The 23360-nt window shown below is 40.5% G+C and overlaps 1 protein-coding gene and 1 long non-coding RNA gene across 3 annotated transcripts in view; one reads left to right on the forward strand and one right to left on the reverse strand.

Moving 5' to 3' along the window:
• The first annotated feature begins 1419 nt into the window (after positions 1 to 1419).
• LOC128803262 (uncharacterized) lies at positions 1420 to 7364 on the forward strand. Its single transcript, XR_008435664.1, has 3 exons — positions 1420 to 1965; positions 5588 to 5704; positions 7250 to 7364. It is a non-coding gene; the product is annotated as an uncharacterized LOC128803262 (long non-coding RNA).
• CRYL1 (crystallin lambda 1) overlaps positions 4245 to 23360 on the reverse strand; it is a 52247-nt gene continuing 33131 nt past the window's right edge. For both annotated transcript variants that reach the window (XM_053970033.1, XM_053970032.1), the window contains 3 exons: positions 20639 to 20744; positions 8337 to 8443; positions 4245 to 6501 (listed from right to left, as the gene is read on the reverse strand). In XM_053970033.1, the coding sequence (XP_053826008.1) occupies positions 6388 to 6501; positions 8337 to 8443; positions 20639 to 20744 (327 nt within the window). In that variant the 3' untranslated portion in view covers positions 4245 to 6387. The remainder of the gene's footprint in view (positions 6502 to 8336; positions 8444 to 20638; positions 20745 to 23360) is intronic.

Raw genomic sequence — 23360 nt, forward strand, 5'->3', positions numbered from 1 at the left:
ACATGTGTAGTAACCCAAATCAGCGAAAATCAGAAAAGCTGCAGCAGGGATCACAGAAAAGAGCTTGGACCAGCACAGCACCAGGGCAGATGGATATCAGCTATCACAGGTAAACTATCTTGGAAGAAAAAAAATTATTTTATAGGTGAATAGTCCAAGTTTGTTAGCCTGGAAAGTGGATAAATGAGCATTGCCAGCTCTGCAACAGGCTGTGGCTGGCTTCCCAGGAGCTGGGCAGACTGGCCTATACAGGCAGTACAGCCAAAAGCCCTTTGCTACAGGAACAGGGCAGCAAGCCATGCTGGAGGCCAGCGCAGAGTGACCTGGCCTAAGAAACAGAACAAACCCCAGGACTGTGGGCAAGGCTGCCCATATCGCCTGTTTACTGACCTGCACCAGCATGGCCAGCAGCAGCGTGCCGGAGCAAAGTCCTTTTGGCAACAGGCAAGAAACTCACCTGCAGCTCACAGGAGAGGTGGCAGCTGGAAGTTACACTTTGTTTTGCTCTTCATAGGCATGGGGACAGGACTGCCAACAGGGTAGACATGGTAGTAACTACCCGAGGCTACAGTCAGCGGCCACTGTCTGGACAGTTGTTACAGCACGTTTTATGGCAGCACACTCCAGAGAAGTCTGGACTGTAGTTTTTTAAGAAGAGACTTGAAACCAAAAGCTATATTCAGATGTAGTAAGCAATGTTTACACTGTGCAACAAATATGCACCTACCTCCTTTTTACTGATAATTAAATATGTTTGCATGAATCCCCACTTACTGGTTTTCCCTTATAATAAACTATTAGGACACTAAGATCAGATTAAATCTGATTTTATTTGTCATAAATAATACCTGCATCTTCCTAAGAAAAATTGTATTCTCTATTTTTCTCTGCAGTCATATCTTTATTTTTAATAATTTTTGTTTTGTAAATAACACACTGGAGTAGTATGAGATGTCTCAGCAACAGAAGCTATATTCAGACTTCTGTAATCACCCTTTACTGATACAGATACTGATAGAGGGAAGATGATGTTTGCAGTTAACTTTTCTTTCTAAAGAAGGAAAAGCAAAAGCAAATGGAAACATTTCTGGTTTGTAGAAGTACCAAATGTGACTTCATGCTACTCCATAAAATTCAGTACAACATGGACAACAGGCATGCTCATTTCATGAAATCACCTGGCTATGCAATTTGCTGTCTTCAGTAGTCTGTGTGTTTGAAATGGCAGAATTACATCTTTCCATTACTGCATTGAAATGGCATTGCTGAGTAATATCAGAAAATCTGGTTTTGTGGTTGCAAGGTGCTCTGGAATGTGGAAAACTACACGCTTCTGTGACTGCTGCCTTTGTACCTGGCAATTCCAGAAATAGGTTTTTAACTGCACAGAAATACTTTCTATATTACTACTAAGGACTTAGTATGCAGATTTCACCCCATTAAGTAGGGTTTGTAAAAAACACCAAACAACAAGCTCCACATCAACACAGCTTGAAGTAAAGCTGACTCATAAACAACAACCTCATTTTTTCAGTAATATCAGAGTCACAGTGAGAATTTTCCAGCCTCATCACTTTCTCGTTGGGCTGCCAAAAAATGCCTTCATTGTATTCCTTAGGAGCATTACCTGTTTAAGCAACCAAGAACAAGCAACTGTGGCTTGATGTGGAAAGTAGGTACCATTATGGTATTGGAAAAATTACTGCAAGACCTGATGTTAAAGTTTAAACAAATCGCAAATGGAAAGAAGGGTTTTCACAGTGCTTTAAATTACAGAGCCTTTTTAATGCTTTCTATTGGAAAACCTATCCATTGTGATGACACAGAGGTGTTGGACCCTTGTAGAGGCCTTGAGCAGTCTGTTAAAACTACAACAGTGTCATTATCTAGGCTTAAGCTAAACAGATCAAATGTTCAATTTAGGGCAAATTTACAGTTCTTATTGTATAGAATCTTCTAAAAAAAGTAAGTTCAGCATAAAGCTTTCCTGTATCCACAAGAAACTATGGACTCTTAAGTTAACTTTTTCCATGTTAGACTATATTCTACCCATAGATAAAAGGAAACAAGTTTCTGAATGATTCTGCATCTTACACATCTCTGCTTCTTGTGAAAACAGGTGCGAAATGCAAGTAGCTGGAAGGAGTGTACCAAGCCACATGTTAAAATCTCCATTTCACACCCACATTCAAGAAGAAATCTCATGCACACTGAGTGTTCTTTTATTCCAAGCATCTCTCCATTTAAATGTCTGGTGAAGAGCAATCCATCCTTGTAACCCCATGGAGCATTTCTTTGAGTATGTTAAGAAAGTAAGTTGTGCTGCTCCATAGAAAACTAGAATACTGCCAGTTTCTTATGATCTCCCATTTATAACAGAACCAAGAGGTTTGTGTAGCCTTTCTAGAGAAGAAAAATGAAACTATAAACAAAAATGAACTATAACAGATACCAGTCCATAGGTAACTTCCTCTAAGTGATGTGTTCTAAGCTGCACCCCTGCTTAGCTCTGAATAGCATTCTGAAGGAAGGAACTCCTTTCTCTTTTTGAAATCACAGAAAAGAACAGAAATAAATCCTTGGCTGTTGGCTTGGTACATACAAGTCCTTACCAAATTGAATGTGAGTTTTCCCCTGGGGTCAGTTTTTGTCTTTCCACTCTGCAATAGCACCCATATGTGCATGTACACACACACATACTCACACTGAAGCTTGAGGGAACAGAGCAGATGAGCAGGCAGATAGAGCAAACATATTCATTTACATTTGTTTGCTCTAACTAGATCCAAATTAATTTGTGAAACACACCCTTTGGGCCTGGTAGGCTGCTGAAAGCAGAAGACCATTTGGTTTTCCTCCTGATACTTCAAGTAATTGTAAGGTTCACATCTGCTGGGCTCTTCTTCTCATGGAGAGCTCCTGTCCTCCATATCTCCATCCCTGCAACGGCACCACAGTTACAGATTCTCAAATCCCTTTTTGTAACTCCATACTATGGCAATGCAATCCTGACATGGAACTATACAGGCACTGGCAGCAGATCTCATCTTTCGAGAAATTGAGACTGACAGTGATATCACTTTGTCTCAAAATTATTTTTTTCTGTTTTTATACAAGTACCACAAACACTTCTCCTGCTTCCCTAATGAAGTACAGTTCACTCTTTGCCTAAAAGATGGTATAGATAGGATAACACAGTTTAATACCATTCCAATTATATAATGGTGCAATCAGAAAAATGGTCATATTTTAACTTTCAAACGTATCATGGCTTAACAGAAAAATAGGGATACAACTACAGGATAGGGAAAGTAAATTAATATAGTTGCTTTGCAAGCTACTCCATTACACTCAGAGATTTAGGAAACCAGAGGTATTGCAGACTTCCCTCAGTGAAGCAATTATTTCCCTGCATCTGTCTTTTCTTCCTATCTCACACATCATAGATGGTTTCTTTTTAATGGCATTACATCAAAGGCTTTGGTATGAACATATTGGACACTGCTTCCAATATGCAGCAGTAACTTACAGTAAAATAGATGAAAGGAAAACAATAAATATCAAATTGGTGAAACACAGAAAAACACAGTGCAACAAAGATGGCCTTAGAAAATTCTAGAGGTGTAACCTGAATTTAAAAAATACAAGATTTTAAAATATGCAATTGTGTAAAAAAGAAAACACAAGATAAATTATTCCAAAATATCTTATAGTTTACCATAAAATAGTTACTTGACCATTTAACTACTGCTCACTCTGTTAACAATCAAACAACACAAGTATTTCACTGGAGCAACATTTCTAATGCAAAATTATCCAGAATCAAATAAAACTTGAAATCAGGAAATGCAAACCAGGAGGAAGCTTAGGAAATCTCTGCTGTAACCTCCTGCTCACAGCAAGTCAGGTTTGAGGTCAGACCAGGCTGCTCAGGGCTTCATCCAGTCAGGACTTGAAAACCTGCAGGTTGGAAGACTATACCACCTCTGTGGACACCCTGTGCCCCTGCCTGACTAAGCCTCATGGGGCAAAAAAGTATATCCTGGAGGCTGGAACTCCTATGCAAATGTCAGTTAAAATACACTTTTTGTCAAGCACTTTCCCCTATCTCAACTTATACCTGTACACCTGTGTGGGAGCTGATGCTCCAAGGTGAGATCTGCTGTAACCCTGTGGAGCAGCTGCTCACTCTACGGAAGTGCTCTGTCTCTCAGGCACCAATCACACTGGAGCACACAAGTTAATACCTTCCTCATTAAAATATTTTATTAATAAGCAAATAATAAAGCCAGCAGCAAATATTTCATTACATGATCAAGTTTTTAAAAATCTCAGAGTAAACAGAAGCACTGCAAGCTAATTAGTTATGACAATGTCATATGCCCACAAGAAAAGCAGGTCAAATCTTGAAAGTAATCAGAACCATCTTCAGCCTTGTCTGAAATGGAAAACCATACACAAAATGAGGAAATCAACCTCATAATTAATTTACTATTGCTTAGTAAGGCCTCAGGAGTGAGGACTGACTTCTCAAAAATCTAAATGCAGGTTGAGCCAGTCACTGTGGCAATAAAAAACAAGAGAAGAAACATGAACATTTTAAGTCTGTATTGGGATAAAGTAATAATTTGAGCTTACAAATTTCCTGTTGACTCCACTGATTATAAAGAAGCACAGGACAACCTCTGCACTATGCCTCCCATCCTGTGTTTTACATCCAGAGATGTGTTCTTGGCCCACCACTTGTGTCCAGCAATACAAATTATCTTACGTCTCTTTTACTGTGTCCTAAACACAAATAAGTGGGTTTGGTATGTTCATGCAGTCATTTCTGCTAAGCACAAAACGGTAACTAGCAAAGTTACGGCTTTAATAAGAACAGCTTGTGTACTGCATCCTCTATAAAAAACACAGGAGAATTAGCAGAATGACAGCTTAAAGCTTCTGCATCTGTACTGTGAAGTTACATGACAAGCTAGCACAAATTCAGAACTGCGTAACTCAAGCAGAGCGGGTGCAATGCATTGTTTCAAGTTATTCCTGCTATCTGCATTAACAGTAATGCCCCAAGGTTCCATCTAAGATCAAAGTCCAACTATATTACAGAGTACAGATGTTCATAATAATACCTTGCAGTGGACCAAAACATGCCACTGCAGCACCTGAGGTTGATCCTACTTCCAGGTGTATGCTGTGTTTTTCTATGTGGAGATGTTGTACCTCCTGAGGAAAGGGCAGCAGTAAAGCATAAATGCTACATCTAAGCCACTGGATCTTTCCCTCTGCAGGGGACCAGAAGAGCAGATAATAGAATCATCAAATGGCTTGGGTTGGAAGGGACCTTAAAGATCATCTAGTTCCAACTCAGATATCTGGGTTCCCTCAGCTACAGCTGTTACATTCACTACAGCTGGGTCCTAAAGAAGCAGATCTTGCTTCAACCAATGTATAAAACAGATGTGGCAGCAGAGAGGTGAACTGGTTTCCCAAAATCATCTGGAAGGTCATGGAGAAAGCCCAGACAGATGCACTACACCACACTGTCTCCCAAACCAGCTACTAAATCCAGATCTCTTATTTCTTCCAGACAACTCATAAAATCAGTCACATACTTATGCAGCAATGCCAACAGCCAGCATCAAACATCGGCGAGCAAAGCCATGGGTTCTCAAGTGCACTGTCTTGAAGACAAAGTAGGTCTCTGGTAAGTTTTACAGAACCAGGGGGAAGGGATGAAGGGGGAATTCTGCGGTATTTACTCACATTTAGATCACCATACAGGTACAGAAGTGCCAAGAGGAGGGAAAGGAGGAGCAGTTCTTTTCCCTACATTGTGAAACAGTAATAGATACAAACTGAAGTGACCCTTAACTGCTGCTGAGGTCTCAGCTCACCGTCCAGTGAATCCACTTTGCTCAATACAACCTTCTCCTATCCGCAGTCACTGCTTTACAAATTAACCTCACTGTCACAGCGACTGGCAGGGGAGGGCTCATTTTCTCCAGTGACAAACAGCTGATGTTTGCCTGTTTCAGATCCATGTGTTAGCAGATATGGTTCAAGTGCTGAGTTCCTAAGCAAGTTGAAAAATGCATTATTTAAAATGTGATTGTGTTCCTGCATTGCACAATATTAATGTTGCTAAAGCTACTTAACACTTACACATCTAATGCATTTGCATAGCAATTTGATAAATTTTAACTGAACTTTGTAATAACTGTTTCTAGTCATTCATGAATTTGGCAAATTTGGACCAAATGTTTCATTGGTCTCCATGTGCATATATCATTGGTTGCCCATTCAGCCTCCTCTTCTGCATGACTAAAAATTTCTGCTTTTTTGAAGATCTGCTCTTCATTTGGTCTCTCCTGTTAGACAAGGTGCATCTCAGTCAGATTTCATTTGTGTTTTCAGTTTGGCAAGACCGGTGAGACATTCATCTCTCCATTTTCTCCTGGCATCCAGGACTTTTGGAACAACTGGAATTTTTTCAGACAGTGCCTGGAAGAGAAAATTTAAGATAACTAAATTTCACATTCTGAGTGAAAAGTTTTTCACCAGAATTTTTTTCCTGCTTTCCCTGTGTCAGACCAAGTCATCATCCACACAAATTATCATTTAGGTTATCACAAGAAATAGGTCACTAATTCTTTCCATGAGTGACTGGAAAGGAACCAAACTGTATGGGAATAAAAATGCTCTCTCTTGATAAGGTTATCCTTAATGTGGCAATGTAGATGACTACAGAAACAACAAAGCATCAGCCTCTTCCCTTATTTTGCTCCACAGTCACTGTCTAGTCTCTTTGATGATAATCTTTTATTAAGTAGAAAGGAGACAACCTGGACATTTATGTTGCTGAAAATGTGTTCTGAATCAGATTCCTGTGAATGGTTCCCTATAAATGCAGTGAGAGATATCATGTTTATAAAAACATTTTGTCTTAAGAATACCAGTCATTATAAAAATGACAGGGGAAGACAGGGAAAAAAAATATTTCTGAGTGCACAGTCAAAGTTGTCTTAGAAGTGACAAGGAAAAAAAGTTGTTTTGAGAGTGTAGATAGAGACCACAGGTCATCTTTGCCAAACTAGGACCTGAGGTCTTAGGCTTAAAAGGCAAGCATTGAGAAACTGGGTAAAACGTGGACCTGCTACCAATGACTAGCAAGCTGCAGTCACTCTAGAAAAAAATCAGAGGGAGGGACAGAGGAGAAAGGTAAGAAATGCTTAATGATTTTCTCTAACAGAGGATCCTTGCAAGCTCATCTTAAGACACAGAAGCAGATGTTGAAGTGGAATCCAGCCTTCTATAAAGAAAGCCAAACTGTTTCATACCAATTAAAAGCTTCTGATTGTGAATGACTCCAAAATTATTATTGATTGTTACTATGTGCAGTCTATGTTATTTAAGCATAAAAGAATATCTTTCCTCAAAATTCATTAACATAAATAGGAACACAAAATACTATCTTCCAGACCAGGTCACCTCCATATTTGGAATTAATCTCTGACAGCTGATCATAAATTATTCAATCCCTACACATATTCTTAGTGAATCATTAAAAAAGGTGCCTTTTGAAAAGGCAGAGTTAGGAAATGACAATACTTCAGCTGATTCCTATGGTTGTTCAAAATGACTACATAGTCACTATAAACACATTGTGGGCTTAGAAATGTTAATACATTTCTAATACAAACTAGATTCCAATCCAGAACAGCACTTAAACACATTTTATCTTTAAACATAAAAGTAACCTTACCAGACTGTTCACATGCTTCTCTTAAACATGTATTTGCACACATGACAAATTGGAACTCTGGTTTGTAAAGTATAAAAAGAACACCCAGAAGAAAAAAAGCTACAGGTTTATGCAGGAAGATAGAGTAGGAGGAAGACACAGGATGAATATTCATGTAGGAAAGGAGGCTGAGACTAATGCGATAAGAGGAGGGAAGTGGTAAGGAATGGCATGGAGGATTAAATAATAAAATAATAAATATAATAAAAATAATAAATAATTAAATAATAAAATAATAAATAATAAAAAAATAATTAAATAACCCACAGCTATTAGCAGCTGACTCCTCTGTCTAGTAATAATACTACTGGTAATAATGTGACTGCTAGGTCACTTTCCCATGATGTCTTGTCCAAGTGCTTTCAAAAGGGACTCACATGCATGCTGTACTGATCTTTTCCCTTGAAGTACACATTCACACAATAAATACAGACTACAGATACCTCCAGCAGTAAAGTGAAATAGCACAGATGTTAAAATAAAAACTAATGTTCTTTGTTCTGAATGTTGGTGTTTTTATCACCTCCATATTTACCTGATTGACTTTCTGCACAGTTTCACCTGAAAATTCTGGAACTGGCCCAAAGGTGTTCAGAACAAGTTTCATTCCTTCAGCATATCTTTCACAATAACTTGAAACACCTGAAAATAAGAGTGAAAAGTTGCATTTCAACAGAAATTCCTAGTTAAAGTCAGTAAGGCTGCCTGTGCTTAAGCATTGTGTTAAATCAGAGACCCCAAAAATGGACTGCTCTTATGATTAAGACACCTAATTGTCATCTAGGAAAAATGGATTTTATCCACCGTATTTCCATTAAGGTTCATGGAAAAATTATTTAGGACACAGCTGCATTGCAAAACCAATGAATGTCACATACCAGCAGAAAATGCTGTGTGAGGGTGTAGTGCACGATCATGAATATACCTGTGCTTTGTTACTTGTGACCAGAAAACTTCCCTGACCAGGGAGCATGAGGAGAGCGCTCTCACCTCTCCTCCCGGTCAGTGTGTGTCCTATCTTGAAGCATTCCTGTCATTACTTCTATTTATTAACCTGGACTGTATCAAGGACAACATGGCTCAGGGGGAAAGCGTCAAAGGCATGGAGACACAGGTGGCCTCCAGTGAAGGAAAAATGCTAAAGGAGGAACAGATGGATCTTGCAGATCAGAATCTTGCAACCCCTAACTGGGGTTAGAGACAGGGATTTGGCTTTTTTAACCCTCTCTGATGGTTGAGGACTTCTAGGGGGAGACAGGATTCACCTGACAAAGTGGAGAAAAGGTATCTTTGCCAAAACCCTGGCCCATCTGGTGAGAAAAACCTTGTATCAGGGGCAACTGAGGTGTGTGGGGATGGCTCACACAACGGGAGAGATACACGCTGCAGGAAAGACAAGGAGGGGGTGTGCTATCTCTGTAATGGAGCAGCTCAGATGTGTGGAGCTATTCCATGGGAAGGGTGACTGGCTGAGTGAGAGCCTGTGGACAGGCCAGTAAAGCACAGCATCCTCCAAGGGCAGGAACAATCCATCCTAATATTCAGGATGACAAGTACATGTATCAAGAGGCTTGCTTGGATGAGCTCCAGTGCAAAAAGGTGTCATAGAGCAAGTGGAAGCAGGGACAGGCTGTAAAGAAGAAATTAAAAAACACCACCTACTCATATAGGAATGGTGTCAGGAAAGCCAAAGATCATCTCCAGCTGAAACTTGCAAGGATGTCAAGGGCAACAAGATGGACTTCTACTGTTAGTAATAGCCTTTATTGTTACTAGCATGCCCTTGCAAGTCTGCTTTCTACCACACTTTAAACATTAAGTCAGTCAATGCACCAATGTTATCATGAGATCTTCAGATGACTAAAGGCAAATATTGCACCCATCTTCAAAAAAGGTACAAAAAAAAAATCACAGGCCAATCAATCTCTCTTCTGTTCCTAAGAAAATCAAGGAGCAAGTCCTCTTGAAAGAAATTCCTGGACACAAGAATGAGAGTGTGATTGTGACAATCAGGACGTAGTCTCCAATGGTGTACATCATGTCTAACTAACCTCGTTGCCTTCTGTGATTAAATAATTGTTTGTGAAAAATAGGAAAGTAGTGGGTATAATTTACCTCAACTTTAGAAAGGTGTTTGACATGGTCTTTCATGATATTCTTGTATCAAAGTTAGGACATTAGGGTCTGTCTGTTTGGACAACTAGATGAACAAAAAATGGGTTGGACATGTAGGCTCAGAGGTAGTGGTCAATGGATTGCACTCCACCTGCAGGCCAGCAAAAATGGAGTATTGCAGGAACCTGTCCTGAGACCTGTACTGCTTAACAAAACATGCTCATAAGGTTTGTGAATAGTATCAAACTGGGTAGGAGTGAAGCTAGAGGGGTATGGACAAGCTGATACACTGAAGAGTAGGACAGCCCTTAGAAAGGCTGGAGGAATGAGCCAATATAAAACTTTAACAAGGACATATGCAAGATCCTGCACCTCAGAAGGAAGACCTCCTTGCAACAACACAGGCTTGTGAACTCCAAGAACTCCTGGTAGTAGTGGCAGGTAGCAAGCTGCACAGGAACCAACAGCATGCCCTGGCAGCAAAGAGGGCCAACAGCCTGGGCTGTGTTAACAGATTGAAGTTAATTAACAATAGACTGAAGGAAGCGATTAACACCCTTTACTCAGCACTCATTAGACTGCATCCAGAATACTGCATTCAGTTTGGGACTCCCCAGTACAAAAAAAAAAAAACACTGACAAAACAGAGCAACTTCAGCAGAAGCCACCAAAAAGGTGGGGCCTGGAGCACTTGTCCTGTGAGGAGAGGCTGGGGCATCTGGGTTTGTTCAGCCTGCAGGAGAGATGGCTTTAGGGGAACCTACCAGCAGCTTGCAATGCTGCAGCAGAGCCTGTGGGGAGGTCAGTGAGCACACAGAGCCAGGCTCTTTATGTTTGTTGTACAGCAGAAAGACAAGGGATGACAGGCACAATTTGATATGAGGGGTTTAGACTGGACACTCAAGCACTGACACAGGCTGCACACAGAGGTTGTGCAGTCTCCATCTCTGAGGTTTTTCAATACTGTATGAAACCCTGAGAGTTTGGTCTGACCTCAGGACCTTCACACAGGATCTGTGAAGCTCTTAAAACACATGGTCAGAGAACTTGAGAACCAGCTAACTGGTCATAACAGATAAAATGGCAGCCAAGCAGACCTTGGCTGATTTACAGAAAGACCCAGCTTCCATCAGCTCCAGCAGGAATCTCTAAACAATTATTGTTGAGGCACTAGAGAGTACGAAATCATACATGCACCAAAAAGAGAAATCAGTCACTTAGCCAGACATACATATCTAGTAGACTTTTTAGTGTTATTAACTACCCATGATCAAGAAAGGATAAGGATAAGCCTTTCCCAATCAGGATGTCAGGAACTGCATCACAACAGTAAATGAGCACTGCTTGTCTGGCAGTAAGCTAGCTGATACTGATGAAATCACAGAATCACAGAATCAACTAAGTTGGAAAAGACTTTGAGATCATTCACTCCAACCTACCACACCTATATGGATTATCCTGATGATCAGATCACCCCAGATCTGAGAAGTTCTGGACATCTACTAAAGGCTTCTGAGAACCATAGAGACTGAAGAATTTGCATACTTAATTCTATTTTTATTAGCTAGTTATAAACATGCAAAAGACAAAGGCAAGTAGTTACAGTTACCAACTCTTCCATGAAGACTCGGGACATTGTGCAGACTGAGAAGCATGAACAAAAACTGCTTATGGTCTTACCAAACCACAAAAAGCAGGAAATATAAGTGGCCAGGCCTCACTATCACACTAAAGAATGCAAATCAGGTCATAAATCATTAAGTGATCTCTTTCCTCAATGGTTCCCTGGAATACACTACTGTATGAAATCAATACTTTAGAAGTCACACTTGTCTAACCCTAAAATGGCTGAGGTTGGAATGAATGAATGGAAACCTCTGACTACTGCCAACTATGTATCATAAACTACACCACTTAGACTGCTCAACATGCCTGAAGTCGCTGAAGTACAGGGTTTCTGAAAGGCCTCTGAGGTCAGTAGGAGGATGGAGAACACTCTTTTTTCTGGGCCAAAGAAGAACTTTCAAAGGACAAAGCCTCAAGGAAGTACTAAATTTCCTTCAGCACTCTGAAGTCACGATGAGCATCAGCTAAACAACTGAAAGCACAAAACAGAAGAATATGTCCATTGCATAAGAGCAACATAGAGAGATTTGAGAGTATTCCACTCTTTTAAAAATGGACTAGAAACATTCTCCAGTATCTGAAGGAAGGAGAAGGCTCTGAGAAAAACCACAGCCTTGTTAAATAGCTTGAACCTATATTTGGTGCCAAGAGTGTGACAATCAGCATTCAGTTAGTCTGATTCCTTGTGTTACCTACCCATGGAGCGTATGCATTCCTAGAATACAATCTGGCACGTTCCAGCTTTCCCCAACACAAGAAGGAATGCCAGCTAGTCATGCAGGTATATTGGTTTTCTACTTATACAGAAAATTTGTATTTTGCGCAATTTTCTTGATTGACACACAGCCAGAAACCTCCAGACTGCCTAGTGGGCTTCAAAACATCCCTGGCAGGAAGTAAGGTTCAGGAAGAGAAGCATTACTGTGGGATGTGGAACAGGCTGCGATATCATCCTATCTCTTCACTGGGGGAAGAAGCAGAGACCATCATCCACTTCCATCCACTGGTTATCAGGGTTTTCTGACCATACCCTGCCATTAACTTAAGTGTTTGCTTATTACATTTTAATAGCTGAGCTCACAGACTTCAGCATCTGAAGCCAACCCAGACTGACCTACCGGGGGTATGCTATCCACATGAGCAATCCTGGGAACCCAAAACAATGCTTTGCAAGACTCATGCACCAGCCACAAGACAAAGATAGTTACATGCAACTTGCTCATGTGAGCTTTGTCTTCTAATAGTGAGGAGTCTGAGCAAAAATGTTCCCACATCATGCAACATCACAGAATGTTCCCAGATGCAGAAGTAGAAATGACTGAGGCAGAAGAGTGTAGATTTATTCTGCCAGCAGCTGTTGCTAGCTGGACAATGACAAAATAAAGGCAACTCAGTTGAATACAGCAATTCAAGCTAATCTCCACGAGCAACTGGCAACAGAAGTAATGGTAAACTGAGTAGTGTCAGTTATTATAGTTATTAGCTATTATAGTGTCAGTCAGCAGTCATTGTGGTGTTTACCCAACTGACACAGGTCTATGACACTTAGACTGAATAGTTTAGATTTAGTACTTTTCCAAAAGTCAATGGGAACCTTCCAAACATCTGGTAAGCTTGTGCAATAATATTATAGACCTGAGTAGTTTTGATTGTGGTCGTAATGAGAAGGTAGACATTCTTCTGAATGTGCACCAGAAATCTTTTCCACAAGCCTAAAGTGCATTAGTATCTTGGGAAAGCTGAATGCTTGGATATGGCTGAACCATTTACCTGCTGAGTATGAATTCCTGAGGTGGACATGGCCTTTAAAGCTCACTCAGCCAGCTAGACCTGGAAATCAAGCACCTACTGGCAGTTCACCTACTGCTTGAATGAATCAGAACAATTTCTGGGTGGGTGTAGCTCATCAATGCAGCAGAGACGTGCCAAACACAGGCTGGGTAGCACAATTCACCCACTGCATGTAATGTACAAATGAAAAGAAGCCTTACGCAACATCAGCAAAAGAGGAAAAAGTGAGAAAAAAGGTTAGGGGTCTAGAGAAGAGCAGCAGCATTAGTACAGCTGCTATCAACATTGTGGCTGGCATGGTAACATGCAGGCACATATGCTGCATGCCAAGCAGAAGGTGGGCACTGCAAAGTCTTTCAAATCTCAAGTGAAGTCAGTAGACCGAAAGTTAGAATACACACACAATCTCACTCAAGGATTAAAAAAATCAGTAGTTCAAATTAATAACTCAAGATAGTTTTCCCAGCCTGAAATGCAACTTTAATTTGATTCCAATAATCGGTATCAACTCATTGAATGCCTTCTTGAAGCTGGCACTTGAGCAATGAGGAATATTTCTGAAAAAAATCACTTTGCTTTTCAACTGCAAATTCATAGCAAATATTTGACTCCAGGCCTTTAGACTTAGGAGTCCTTTGGTTCAAGGGTCAGGGCTATTGCAAAGGTGGATAAGAAGAGCCCTTGGCTGGAGCATAGGAACAAGAAGGAAAACAAATATGACAGAATCTCTTTAATCCTTGTTGATACTACCCAGGGAGCAGCTTAAGCTGCAAGAATTAGCTTTGGCAAACAGTGTGAAACAGACAAAAGCACTTGGAAGATGGAAAAATAGCAAGATGGTAAATGGGGTTGATAAAAACAACCATCTCTCCTTGCGGGCCACTGCTGTGCCCATGCTGTGCCTCGTTATCTCCAACTGGAGAACAAGAATGACACAAGATGCATCTGGGACAGAGGAAAAGGATAATAACTTCCTCTTGTCTGTGTGGTTTGCTGGCTCCCTATCTAAACCTTCCCCTTTCTTACATACGCTCACCTTGTCAATGTTGGAGGAAAGAGGCCATGGGAGGAGGCAGATGTTGCAGCAGGCAACTGAGAACTATGGACACAAAACAGAAACACCCCCAGGGAAGGTAGGAGTTTCCTGAATCTTCCTTCCACCACTTAGTCACAGCTATGGCAGAGGGTGAAAGAAGACGAATGAGTTACAAAAAGTTCTAAGGGGGCAGTATATGCAGGATTATAGAGATGGAAAGGGGAATACTCTACCTTCCTTGAAAATCCCAAACTCTCTCAGCATTTCTGACTTCTGCAATCTAGTTACAAGACTGTGTTACCACAAGGTAGACAAAGGCATTGATTCAAGGCTCTTCAGCTTCCCATATGTATCTAGGACACACAAGGCTCCAATAATGGAATAAGCTGCTGCTTATTCAGTTTCGATGAGAGTCGAGACAGTTTCCAAAATGGCTGATGAACTGTCCCACAAGAATTTGCTCTAATAACCACACTTAACGTTTGCAGATCCTTACCTGAGAACTTGCACTGGTGTGGTGTAAATATGGTTATTGCCACAATGCCTCTAGTTGCATCACCAAGATGAACACAGTATTGATGAGGAAAAGGAACTCAGGACAGATATTTAGCTCAGAAACATGCATTAAGTGCTTCACTGCCCTGAGAGAAGACACAAGTGAAGTTCATAAAGAGGACAATGAGTGTAGCAGTAGGAAAAGAGAAGTGAAAACATAACAGTATAAAACGTAGTATATTCATGCATTATAATTTGTAAGCACCTTAAAGTATCTGCTTCTTGTATGTTTTCTTATCCCTTTCTCTTCACAAGAAAGGCAACAGGCATGAGAGCTGAAGGATACAAGCAAACAAACTTGGTAAACCAGCCTAGCAAGCACTGAGACACTTGTGAGAGAGAATGAGAGTCAGGAGCAAGTCTCACTGGCATGGACAGGGAACATGCCAAAGAGAGGGTGCTCCACCATACTGAGTATTAACTTGATGACTTTCAACCTGATGAGCAGCATATTAAGATACTGTAATGACTCAAAGAGAGAAGGCATGATGGTCAAGCCACTGATGCAATAGCATCAACAATTTGATAAGACTGGGGTGGGGTTGACTTTAGCACATAAAATCGAAGAAGAGGCTGCAGTGAAAGATGAGTATGGATGGTTACAAAAAAAAAGGCATATTTTAACAGAAAAAAGGGAACATAATGGAGGAATCTGACATGGCTATATTATGTTCAGAGAAACAAAAGTCCCAAACTTTTTTAATTATAGAGGGATTACATTTCTAAACATTACAGCTCCAAGGGCAACTTTCTAAATGTAATCCTATCTTCATCAAGGGTGTGTCTGAAAACAGATGCATGCTCTGAGTTAGGGTGTGAATTCACAGGACATTTTGTACACTACATTAATTGCCATATGAGTTCACTTACGGCTCTAGTCGCACAAATACTTGGACCTACACTAAAAATTGGTAGGACCAAAGAAAGTTTTATTCTCATTGTGCCAGTGTTAGTATCTCAACAACAATGCACAAGTATTTCTGCAGGCCTGCTGTGAGCTGGATCAAGGAATTAAACTGAGTCACTATGAACTGCTTATTTTCTTACATCAGTTTCAAACTTGGGATGAATTCCTCAGTCTGAGCCACTTGGTAATCTCTCACACTCTTTCATTAATGGATCAAGACACGTTCTTTGGGAGCCATCTATAATAACTTGAGGAATAAAGCAGAAAGAATTTCTGTGCAAAGTCATGTGTTCCTTTCAGAAAGCAGAGAGAACTACTTTACACCTAAGAGCCCATAGAAGGAAACTGGTGCACAGCAGCCAGTATCCTGAAAAATTCACATCTTGACTTACTGCATATAAACTCTTTCATACAGAAAAGCCCTGTAGCTCCACAGAGGCAAACAGCAGTTCTAGAAGGGCTATAAACTGCTTTCTTGAGCCTACTGGGAAGGGAATTGAATGCATGTAAACACGTATTAAATATATGGTGGGTTTATGAAAATTAAAATGGTTTGTATGATTATATACCACTGTGATACTCCATATCAGTAGTACCCTCTTACAAGTATCCTGAATTGGGTTGAGATATTTTATTATCCTAACACATAACACATATACTAAACAGAAAAGAAGGCAGTCTGCCTTTTCTTAGATGTTACTACCTTAGACATTCTCACACCTGCTTACCAGCTTGCAGTACAAAAGCTGCTGAACTGGGTTAAAGCTTGTTTTGCTCCCTGTACAGCAGCATTGAAGTAGTGGCCATAGCAATGGAAATAATCTCTGCTCTTGAACCAGCCAGCATATCTGTTTAGAACAATTCTTAGAAACCACACTTAGCTATGTCTTGCCCAACAAAACAAGTAAAATTTCCTCCCTTTGAACTATGACTTATGATTCTCCACTCTTTCCTTTCCATATTTTGTGCTTTTCACACAGCACAATCATTCCACTCCTATCACCCAAAACCAATTCACCTGGCAGGTGCTTCTAAGATGAGCAAGTATTCCCACTTTCTGTAAAAGAAAGACAATTTTGATCATGAAGACTCATTTCTAGCTTACTGGATATTTGTACTTTCTTTATGGGCACTATACATCAGACCCAATTTCCACATAATTCCTGTAGCCACCTGTATGAATACCTCAGTGAGTGACAGGTAGAATATAATCCTAGAGTAGTGTCTATATAAATGCAGGAGAGAAAACAGCAACAAAGATTCTTCAACCTCCCCCAGTCCAGCTCTTCTGCTAATATTGGCAGTTTAGATCAAGTTCCAATTATAGCTCACTGAATAACCTACTAATACAATAACTGATCTAAGCCAATTGTGAAATACATATGAAGAGAACTTTTGTTGCAAACCTGTAAAACACTGGATATTATAGTCTAGGCTCTGCTTCTACAGATGATTGCTTGCAAGGGCTTAAAAAAAAAAAAAAAGAGAGAAGAAGAACAAGAAGAAGAAACCAGATTTCTCAAGAAACAAGAGATTAGGAGATATAATCTCACTGAGGCTGGACCATCTTCACTATATTCACAGATTGCCCAGTACACGTACAGGTGGGATGTTGTGTCTGCTAACATAATCCCACAACAGTCAACAGGCAAACTGACTTTAGTGAAGTTTACTGATCTTCCTTGTAAAAAACTTAACAGCATTTGTTGCGATACTGGCATGTGAAATCATAAGAGGACAACTCAAAACCTGAAACAGATATCAACATTAATTTTATTTGATGCAATCAACAATCAACTTTATATTATTAGGCAGTTTGGGTATGCTTTTTTCCTCCCCAAAGCAGTTTCCTTCCTGTCTGTTGCAATTCAGTCCTCAAACTGTTGTTGCTGTCCCTGCTTCTTTTAATGACTTGACGCTGTCAATTTATTCCATGTTCAAGGCTGTTGGCTCACTGCCATATAATCAGCATTCCTAATATTCATGCATTGATTAAATGATAACCTAAAGTGGCCTAGATAATAGTTTTGATAGGATCATTTATGAATATGGAGGAAAGGATGTAAGAACTAACAGAGGCAAAAAGTGACATTAGCCCACAGGAAGTTCAGGGGAGGATCTTGATGTATGCATCCCACAGGGAAAGAAGAAACACTGATCTCAGAGAAAATAATTGGAATAAATTTATTCAAATCCAAACAACAATGTCACATCACCATAACAAAACAAAACAAAAAAAGAGGGACTCTCCCTCTACAAATAACACCGTTTTCTGTCACATGCTTCCTTCGTCCTTCCTCATTGATTAACAAAGAGTTTAAGACTGTGGGCAACTAATATGTTATAGCTGTAAAAAAAGGCAGCTGCTGTGAAAGTGGTGAAGCTGACAGGCTAATCAAAAGGATAGAGGCAGTTTCTTGTATCTACCTCCACTTCCTTCCACTAATAAAAAAAAGACAGCCTTAGTACAATGCGTCAGAGAAGGCTGTCCTAGAATCATGAAGTTGTTTAGGTTGGAAAAGGCTTCTAAGAACAAGTCCAACTGTTAACCCAGCACAGCCAAGTTCACCAGCAAACCATGTCCCTGACTGCCACATCTACATGTCTCTTCAATACCTCCAGGGATGGTGACACAACCACTTCCCTGGGCAGCCTGTTCCAATGCTTAACAACCCCTACCATGAAGAATTTTCCCCTAATATCCAATCTAAACCTTCCCTGATGCAACTTTAAGCCATTTCCTCTTGTCCTATCACTTGTTACCTGGAAGAACAAACTGATCTCCACCAGGCTACAGCCTCCTTTCAGGCAGTTGCAGAGAGTGATGAGGTCCCCCCAAGCCTCCTTTTCTCCAGGCTGAACACCCCCAGCTCCCTCAGCTGCTCCTCACAGGACTTGTGCTCCAGACCCTTCCCCAGCTCCGTTGCCCTTCTCTGGACACGCTCCAGCCCCTCAATGTCTTTCTTGCAGTGAGGGGCCCAGAACTGAACACAGGATTGGAGCTGTAGCCTCACCAGTGCTGAGTGCAGGGGGACGGTCACTGCCCTGCTCCTGCTGGCCACACCAGTGCTGATCCAGGCCAGGATGCCATCGGCCTTCTTGGCCACCTGGGCACACCCTGGCTCATGCTCAGCTGCTGTTGACCAGCACCCCCAGGTCCTTTTCCACCAGGCAGCTTCCCAGGCACTGCCCCCAGCCTGCAGCGCTGCCTGGGCTTGTTGTGACCCCAGTGCAGAACCTGGCACTTGGCCTTGTTGAACCTCATACAATTGGTCTTGACATCCAGCATGTCCAGATCACTTTGCAGGGCCTTCCTCCCATCCAGCAAATCAACACTCCAACCCAACTTGGTATAAATTTGTGCAAATTTACTAACAGCATACTAAGGGCACACTTGGTCCCTTCATCTAGATCATCAGTGAAGATATTAAACAGGAGTGGGCCCAGCACTGTACCCTGGGGAACACCACTTTGTGACCAGCCCCCAGTTGAATGTAATTCCATTCCTCATCACTCTCTAGGCCCAGCCCAGTCTTTTACCCAGTGAGCAGCCAGTTTCTCCAGGAGAATGCTGTGGAAAATGGTGTCAAAGGCTTTACTAAAATCCAGATAGACAGTATCTTTCTCCTCATTCACTAAGCAGATCATCTTGCTTTAGAAGGAGATCAGATTAGTCAAGCAAACCCTTGGCAATGAAGAGGAGGTCCATATTATTCCACATTATGTGAAGCAATACTGGGCAACCAAAGAGAAGTTGGCACTGAATTATGAACATAAGCCATCACATATCCTGACATCAGCAATTTTGATTTAAACTGATGAGAGCAAGAGCCTGAGTCACTCTGTGAGCACATAAACAGGAGCAGCTCTAGACTCAGAGACAATGTATCTGGAAGTGCAGGAGTGAAGCAATACTTCTCATAACCCAAGTTACTGAGCCAGCAGACAAGGTGCTGTTGTGGAAATGGTTCTGTGCACAAGTGTAGTGCAGCATTGCCTAGAAGATCCAGCAGCAGAGCAGGAGCCTACCATGTCAGGGACCATACAAAAGCAAAATAAAGACACAGCCCATAATATAAAGAGCTAGTATTTAGTTGATCTTAACTATTTGAAGTTTTTGTGTTTTGTTAAAGTCTTTGATCAAACCCTTGTGATGCTGGTCCATAATTTTTATTTCATTTTACGCAATTCCCTTTTTATTTACCTGGGATTCACATATACTATTCAAAAAACATCTAGAAGTATTAATTATGCAAGACAGATGTCAAACTGTTACTTGACTGTTTTATCAAGTCAGCTTTGTATGCACAGGACTTCGCTGACAAAAGTAATTTTATTTCACTCAGGAAAAAAGCTTGAAGAACAGCAGCTCCAGGGATATTTACAAATTCAGCTTTGCTACAAATACAGCAGCAGGGGGGTATTCATCTATGGAAAGTCATTTTCTGTTGACACTGGATTATCAGCTAAACTTTTTCAATAATTTTTTTTACCTGACACTCAGACAGTTCTGAACTATGGCCACAGCAATGTTATCAAAGTATGATGGGATGAATCTTGGAAAAAAATTATTACACAGCTAGTGTTTTAATAGGTTGTCATCTTTCATCTGATCATTTGTAACAGGATAATCAATATCCATTTCCTTCCACTGACTTCACACTTTGAATAAGTCTTCTTTACCATTACATTTAAAAAAGAGACAAGTTATAGTTGCAGCAATCCTAACCTGGTTTGTTACATAACATTTCCAGTCTTGTGCAAAGCAAGCTTTCCCTTCATATTCATAACATTTTACACTACCTACCTTCTGCGTTAAGATGCATAGTTTCCAGAGGTCCAATAAATGCGTATCGCATTCCCAATCCATCAGACATCACAAGGTCTAGATCAGTAGGAGATATTACTCCTTCCTAAGCAGCAAAAGTACAAAAGGAAGGAAGACTGGTCAATGTTTGCTTTTAACACAAAGTTTCCCATTTTTTGTATATAATTAAAAAATTAGGGAAGTAATAAAAACTAAGGTTAGAAATAGCAGTTAAGATTTCAAAGAGAAAAACACAACTGTTTGCCAGAAATGTCCATGTACTATGCAAGCCTTCCTATGGTTCAGCATAAGCATTCATTCATATCTCTAGGACTGTACTTCGTAGTCCCAGAAACTGAGAATCGGAGAAGAAAGCAAGCATGACACTCTTAATAGCACATGGCCAAAAGAGTTTATATCAAATACAAGTACTATACCAACCCTTTTCAATACAGGAATTTTGACTAAATGCTACACCTCCCTTCATATTCTCTTAGTTCTGGATTTTTGGGCAGAGTCCCAATTGTCAGAATGGTGGTGCACCAGTGGGTACTGCTCCTGAGGCCACCTGCAAAAAAGGCTGGGTCCAAACATACAGGCAATGCAGTTGCCACTCCCTTCCACAAAATTCACCCAACATTCAATCTACTCAGCCTCAACCTGCCCAGGGTTCTCGAGTTCATTGACGGCCTCACATCTCAAGAGCTGGGAGGACATGGAGCAAGCAAAATAAAGCACTTCTCATGATAAAAGTTGAGCATTGCTATTCCACCCACATGCAGCACTTACAAGAAAACCAATGCCTCCAACAGGTTGGGGCAAGCACAGAAAGGCTTGTAAAAAGTGATTTACAGTTCTATACCTGAACAGATTTACTTGAGAAGAATACTATTTATTATATGAGGTTGTTTTCCACCTACTAGAAAGTTATGATTTAATGAAGACTTGTTCAAACCACTTTCATCAGGTTTTGAGAACTTGTCCTCTTTATTCCCAGAGACATGAAAACATTTTTGTTTTCATAAAAACATAAAATTCCACCTTCCTTCTTGGTAGGAAGGTGGAAGAGATGCTGAATTGCTTCTAATTTATCTTTTTACTCTACTTTGAGGTGCTCAGCCTACTCAGTGCCTCTTCCTTAACAAGCCCCTTTAAGCTTCAGAATACTCATACTCATTTACTCATCTGCTTGGACAAAACCACATAATTTTTGGTTAAATTTCTCCTTTGCAAGGCCCTGTCTGAATGCCCCTTTGTATCACACAGTCATGGGCTAGAGTTACGGGCATGCAGGACAGCTCTTCTGATCTGTAGTAGACATTGACATCTGAGTTAGACATCTAGACTCTCTTTATAATCACCAGGGAGTAAAAGGAAATCAGCATCCTAAAGCAGGCATCTAGAGTAGGTAAGATGAGTTGTGTCCTAAAAGGCCCTAATTCTCCTCACCAACTGAAAGATGAGTAAGAAGCTTAGATATCACTGTCTACATTTTCAAGATCCCATCTTAAATGAGTTGAATCTCACCCACAGTGTCTTCCTATGTCTGTGATTTACATAATCTACTGCTACTTTAAAAGAAACTTAAAAGCCACAAATCAATATAACTTCTACAGCTGGCCACAGACATCAAGTTTCATCATCTAGGGCTTAAACTGAGACTTCTTTAAGACAACCTCAAGACTCAACCTATTAGTGGGCATTGTTCCTATCAACCAAGCTGGTCTGAATCCCTGTTGCAGAACTCTACTTTGAAAAGGAAACACTGACGTAATTATTAAGATCTATGTACCATATATGGAACACACAGTTCTCCTAACAATTAGCCATAAAATGGCAAGGATAAGAAAGCATTATTTTCTTCAAATTAAAGGTAAGGTAAGACCATGTTTCATCGACATGGTAAGGTAACTCATCTAGAGGCAGATAGAAAGGTCTGCATAAAGACAAGACTAAACAAAAACCTCAGAGGGAATTCAGATTACAGACCAGCATCAGGGTAACTAACACAGGCACCATACGTTCTGTGAAAGCTTTTTCCCCTGACATGGCAATGCAACTTCTCTGAACAACATCAGCAAAGTCAACAAAAGTGTTCTTCTGTTGGGAGTGCCTCATCCAAACAATGAGTTGTGCTGGTAAAGCTGTGCTTGATGAGTGGTTCCCCCCTGCCCCCCCTTCCCCGGCTGACATGGATTTGTGGACAAAAGACTAACCACAAATTCCAGACAAGCATTTGAACCACAGCAGCAGTTAAAAACTGTAAACATAATGTTAAAAGAGTTAACAGGCTCTTGAAGTACTTTGGAATCATTGCAAATTAATTTCCAAATGAATAACTTACTTTCTTTGGATACCATAGTCCTCATATATTTGAAGACCAGGTGCCCTCAGAATCATGAGTGCTTTGCTCTTGGCCTTTTGACTATAGCTGCAATTTGATGTTTGCAGGCGCTAAAAGGCACAAAAATTGTTGCTACCAGAAGGAAACCATGACAAATCCCTTCAGTTGAGGGATACAGTGTTCCATAAAAATGAGCTCAGCTTCTTCTTGTCCAGAAGACCCTTCTTAAGAAAAGTTTTTTACTTTTCTTCATAAATTAAGAACACGTAAATGATAAACAAGTTAGACCTTCCTACCCTAGGCACTAACCCTACTCCCATTTATGGTAAGGAGATCATCAGTTGGTGGAATGATTCACCAGGCTGCAAGGTCAGCAAG

This window comes from Vidua macroura, chromosome 2, assembly GCF_024509145.1.
Source record: "Vidua macroura isolate BioBank_ID:100142 chromosome 2, ASM2450914v1, whole genome shotgun sequence".
Lineage (NCBI taxonomy): Eukaryota > Metazoa > Chordata > Aves > Passeriformes > Viduidae > Vidua > Vidua macroura.